Genomic DNA, 6,140 nt, shown 5'->3' with positions numbered 1-6,140 from the left:
CTAAATTTGACAAGAACAATACAAGAATCACAAATCTACAACTTTCTCTCTCTACTTTCTCTCTCTAGAAAGTCTTCTCCAAGTCTTCTCCAAATCTTCTCCAAAATCTCTATCAAGAACTTACTAAAACTATGACATAACACCCTATTTATATGGTCAAGGCTTTTAATGAAAGTTCACATTAATTACAAGTTTGCCACCTTGCCATTTCTAACTAAATATGACGTTATGCACTTGATTCCTTCCGGCTTTTCACTACGACTCGGATTGACGAAGGCGATAGACAAAATATGCATCAACAATCTCCCCCTTGGATATTGCCGTAGTCAATCTCGTAGTGAAACTCGTAACGACTTGTCTTTCTCTCTCTCTAAGACTCGAACTAAGATGTAGTCGACAGACAACTGCACTAACATTCCTCCGTCTATAAGGATCCTGCGAACAAAATGGTTAGAAATAAAAAGAGTGATAACCAAACCATCGTGATGAGGATCCTGAATGTCAACACGATCATCCTCATCAAAAGTTATGACTTTTCCTTCGGAGACACTGGATGTTTGAATGGGTCTATCTCCATTATCCATCTTGGTTTCCTTTGCATGTCTTTTTGCTGCAGAGAAGGATGTTCCACAAATATCTGATCCTCCAGAAATAAAGTTTATAACTTGTGCATCTGCTGGAGGGGCTGGAGCTTTCTCTGGGATCCTTTCAGAATCCTGAGTCCTTGACTTTTTTCTCCCCAATAACTCTTTCAAGTGCCCCTTGCTCAACAAGTATCCAATTTCTTTTCTCAGTGCGATGCATTCTTCTGTGAGATGCCCAAAATCTTCATGGTATGCACACCACTTTGACTTATCTTTAGTTGCAGCTGGTCTGTCATTTTTCCTGGGCCATCTAGCTTTATCACCTAAATTCTGCATCGCAAGGATTAGTTCATTGTTATCAACAGAAAAGCAATATTCAGAAATTGGAGGATAATCCTCATCATCCTCTTCCTGATCAACAGCATGCACATTCTAGTTATCAGATTTGTTGTAGGATCTGAACTTGTTGTTCTTGAATGAGGATCCTTGCTTCTCTTGCTTTGAGGATCCTGCTAACCTCTCCTGGATCCTCTTGTCATAACAAGATCATCATAGAATAATGAATCCCTAGGCAATCCCATTTTAAAGGCTTCAACAGCCGTAGCTATATCCAGGTTAGGAATATCTAAGGATTCTTTACTAAATTTAGTGATATAATCCCTTAATGATTCATTTATGACCCTGGGTTATCCTATACAGATCACTAGTTAAACGCTCAAATTTTCTACTACAAGAAAACTGGTTATTAAATAGGTTAACTAGATTAGCAAACGAGGTAATAGAGTAAGGGGGAAGACTTAGCAGCCATTTAAGAGCCGATCCAGTAAGAGTGGACCCAAATCCCTTGCACAGACATGCTTCCTTTAACCTTTCTGGGATGGGATTGATCTCCATCCTTTCCCTGTATTGTGCTATGTGTTCTTCAGGATCTGTTGAACCATCATACAACTTCATGGTTGGCACGTGGAACCTCTTGGGTATCTCAGCATCACAGATTGGTGGTGCAAAACGAGATATCTTATGGCTCCCATCTGCAATCTCCGGGATAGGCTTGACCACTCCTGGGACACTTGATATCATATCCTTTAACTTTTGCAATTCTCTGGCTATGGCATGATTGATACCTGTATCCTGCATAAGGCCATGGTTAGTGATATAAGAATTATTGAAAGTGTTACCTCCCATTGGGTTCGAATTAGGAAGAGCGGATGTGAATCCATATTGTTGAGACTCCGGAATGATCGAAGGACCAGTAGAAGCAATGGTCTGCATTGGAATAAAATCTCCCTGATGGATATCTGAGCTCCCTGATTGCAAACTCCTTAAGGATCCCAGAATCTGGAAGGATCCATGGAACTGAGAGGATCCTTGAACATGCGAGGATCCTTGAACCTGAGAGGATCCTTGAACCTGGGAGGATCCTTGAACCTGGGAGGATCCTTGAACCTGAGATAATCCTGGAACATAGGAGGATCCTTGAACCTGAGAGGATCCTGGAACATAGGAGGATCCTTTAACCTGAGAGGATCCTGGAACATAGGAGGATCCTTGAACCTGAGAGGATCCTTGAAACGGCCAGAACCCTTGAATCTGCTGCGCTCCTGAGTATCCTCCTGAGCTAGCGAAGGATCCTATATGCTGAGGATGGGATCCTGCTGGTTGGAAGTGTGACCCTGAAGCCTGAGTCATTGCTGATGATCCGTAATGCACTCCTCTTAGTCCTCCCACATATTGAATGTCTGGAACCACTGAAGTCTGGGAAGTTATAACTAGAGTATCGAAATTCAAAGATCTGGGCATCAATGGGGAATGATCCTCTGCCGATCTTTTCTGTTTCTTGATGTCTCCAATTTCTCTAAGAATCCTTTCATTGGTCTTATCCTGCTGCTGTATATGCTCCTTCATCTGCAAAATCAGAGTAAACAAGTCACTAGTAGTAGGAGTATAAGAAGCAGAAGAAGTTGGAGGTTTTGAGAAAATGGGAGTTGGTTTCTTCTCAGCATTTTTCTGAGGTCCAGAAGGTGGTGGAGGTAAAGGTGGAATGCCCTGAGATGAATTGACTGCAGACATCGCAGTAGAAGTGTTCTTTGATGATGAAGCCATCTGCTTGAATGCAATGAACCAAAATGATCACGAGAATGAGAATCTCTTAGGAACGAAGCACTAATGGCCCCACGGTGGGCGCCAAACTGTTTTGGTCAAAAATCAGACAAGGATAATGCAACCAAACTCTCTGTTACGGGGTATGATGCTTGAATTGGTAAAAGACAATGAGGATCACTCAGGAATGAATTACACAAGTGACACAAAGATTTATACGAGGAAAAAGCCCTTGATCAATGAATGATCTCCGGCATAAAAAACCTCGGGTGATGGAAACTACCAATCACCAACTCAAATTAAACAATAATTCTTTTACAACTTCGGATAATAGCGAGCTAAGTACAAGGATCACTATAGTGTATCGTGTAAAAGTGTATGAAAAATGCTAAGTATTTCGCCGAGAGCTGGTGAGAGCAGTTGTACGAGTGTGTGTGTAGCCAAAAATAGCCAAGTATTCTAAAAATAGCTCGCTATCCCCTTTAAAAATAGAACATATCTAGCCTAACTAACTGTCCGCATTTCGTGCCTTCTCCCCACGTTCTCCATAACGTTCACAATGGTCAAGCACGTGCAGAATTGAAGGGAATATGCTCTAGGAATATCGCCATGACCAAGTTCAAGCCGGTACTCCTTCAAAACAATACCGAATTCAAAGTGAACAATCATTAGTATAAGGATCCTTAGGATGATCCATGATCCTGAAGCACTTCTGAGGATCACCAATTGTCACAGAAGTAAGAATCATCAAACAGGATAATACTTGAGGATCACGGGTCTTTAAGAAATCCTCCCCTAACACTTACCACGTCATTTTATTTATATTTTGATATTTGGTATTTGCTTGCCGTTGTTGACACGCGTTTTGCAGTCATTTGCAGTCATTGGGTCCCCGCCGCAACGCGCGGGTGGAAAATAAACTAGTATATAATTAAACAAGGTGTCAAGGTTTGAATAAAAAAGAAAATATAAAACAAAGTTATAATTATAACACAGGTTAAGTGTTTGGTTATTTTCTACTCAAAATATAAAAAAAAGTGTGCTCCAGCTGGAACGTCTAACGAATCCTCTAAATGGACTATTGGCGAAATTCATTACATCAGGATATACTCGCTTTTCGAACCGGGGAAAACCCTCACATAGGGGCGAAACCCGTGAACACTCGCCCGAAGGCACGACAGTGAGGTGAGGTAAAACCCGCTTAGCTCAAGGATCAAACTAGCGATCGCCGCCTACTTGCCTAGTCTCCCATCATCACCAGATGCCATAGAAACTAAATGCTAGAGACAGGAATTGAACCTGAATCATTTGAAACACCATGCCTCCACTTACCACTCCGTCACTAGCTCATTAGCGTTCCATATGTATTTGTGCAATTGGGCAAGTGTTCAAACAAAATAGACAAACAGAAACGATGTGGAAATAAATAAAAAAAAATAGCGTGGTCAAACTTGGACCAGTTACCTTCAAGCATGTAGCTCTTTCTTGTTACCTTCAAGCATGGACCTACCTTATGATGCAACGCCACGAGGAAGATTCTTGTGGACTTCAAAATAAATTAGAATATTTGAAATTACAGAAAACAACAAATACAGATGCCAAATTGGAGACGGCTCTTGAATAAAAAAACTCATAGTTTCTCATTTAGTCTTTATAAGTACCCTCACTTTGGCATATTTTAGAAAAGGCAACAACAGATGGGTTCCTCTCCAATCTTGACTGTTCTTGAACAGAGCCATGTATCACCACCAGCTGCCACCGTAGGCGACAGGTTGTTGCCACTGACTTACTTCGACTTCTTTTGGCTAACCCAACCTCCTATTCACTATTTATTCTTTTATGAGATGCCCACCACACAAACTCAATTTATTGAAACTATTAAGCCTAACCTCAAACATTCGTTATCAATCACCCTTCAACATTTTTTTCCGTTCTCGGGTAACTTGATCGTGTTTCCTACCTCCACTAAAACGCCAGAAATCCGTTATGCCGAAGGTGATTCTGTCACAGTTACTTTTGCAGAATGTAACCTTGATTTCAACGAACTAACTGGAAACCATCCCCGAGATTGTGACATGTTTTACCATCTTACACCTTTATTGGGTAAGGTTGATAAAACCTCGGATTTCACAAAGATCCCGTTGTTCTCCGTTCAAGTGACACTTTTTCCAAATTCCGGAATCTCTATCGGTATGACAAATCACCATTGTTTGGGTGATGCTAGCACACGATTTTGTTTCTTGAAGGCTTGGACATCGATCGCTCGATTTGGTTCGGATGAGTCCTTTCTAGCTAATGGAACTTTGCCCTTGTATGATAGAGTGGCCGCAAACCCAAAACTCGAAGAAAGTTATCTAAAGTTTGCGAAAGTTGAAACGTTTAAAGACTACGAACCTCCAAAACTATGTGGTCCAACTGACAATGTTCGAGCCACCTTTATATTGCCTCGAACCGTGCTCAATAGGTTAAAAAGTTTGGTTTCGACACAACAACCAACGTTAGCATACGTATCATCTTTTACGGTTGCATGTGCTTACATGTGGAGTTGCATGGGGAAAACACGCGAAGATGGGTGGCAAATGTTTGGCTTTACCATTGATTGTAGGGGCCGTATGAACCCCGCGGTCCCAGCAGCCTACTTCGGCAACTGTGTTGGTTGGTGTATGGCTATGGAAGAAGCCAAACTTTTAACCGGAAAAGAAGGGTTTGTAAATGCTGCAAAATTGATTGGAGAAAGTCTACATGAGACTTTGACCGATAAGGATGGAATCATAAAAGATATATCATCATTTGAGCACTTGTTTTCCAATGGGATTCCAACAACAATGATGGGGGTTGCTGGAACACCGAAGTTGAAATTTTATGACATGGATTTTGGGTGGGGTAAGCCCAAAAAGATCGAAACAGTTTCTATTGATTATAGTGACTCGATATCAATGAATGCTAGCAAAGAGAAGAGTGAAGACCTCGAGATTGGCGTTAGCCTTCCGACTACCCAGATGCAATCTTTTGTTAGTATATTTGAGGATGGGTTAGAAAAATATATTTAGATGCCTCATATTATTATTATATTCGTGCTAAATTGTTACATTTATATCTAGATGCATCACATTTCCAATAAAATAAAGAAGTCTACATGACTTTTTGGCCGTCCTTTTTGTCCCTTCATTGAATATTGTTTGTTTCAAATACTTTTTAGTATTAAACTAATAATTTGGTAAATTGTAAACCTCGTTGAAAGTCCAAAGATATATATAATGTTAAAAAGTCGAATATTTTTTCTTATTATTGAGACAAATTAAATACTGTAGAAAAAGTCATCATATTTTTTATGGGTGTTTTGTGGGTGGGTAGAACAGGTAGAAGATAAGTAACGCATCATTTTGGTCCACAAATAAGATTTATAGGTGATGTTTACGAAAAACGTAGAGATTCAGAGGCATCTCTGAAAAATTC

The 6,140-nt window shown here is 40.4% G+C and overlaps 1 protein-coding gene across 1 annotated transcript; it reads left to right on the top strand.

Moving 5' to 3' along the window:
* The first annotated feature begins 4,225 nt into the window (after positions 1 to 4,225).
* On the top strand, positions 4,226 to 5,837 carry LOC110926446 (malonyl-coenzyme A:anthocyanin 3-O-glucoside-6''-O-malonyltransferase). Its single transcript, XM_022170210.2, has one exon. The coding sequence runs from the start codon at positions 4,382 to 4,384 to the stop codon at positions 5,732 to 5,734; it is 1,353 nt and encodes a 450-aa protein (XP_022025902.1). The 5' UTR covers positions 4,226 to 4,381; the 3' UTR covers positions 5,735 to 5,837.
* The last annotated feature ends 303 nt before the right edge of the window (positions 5,838 to 6,140 follow it).

This window comes from Helianthus annuus, chromosome 17 (genome assembly GCF_002127325.2).
Source record: "Helianthus annuus cultivar XRQ/B chromosome 17, HanXRQr2.0-SUNRISE, whole genome shotgun sequence".
Classification (NCBI taxonomy): Eukaryota; Viridiplantae; Streptophyta; class Magnoliopsida; order Asterales; family Asteraceae; genus Helianthus; species Helianthus annuus.
The sequence above is the reverse complement of the archived record's forward strand: the minus strand, read 5'-3'. Positions and strand labels throughout refer to the sequence as shown.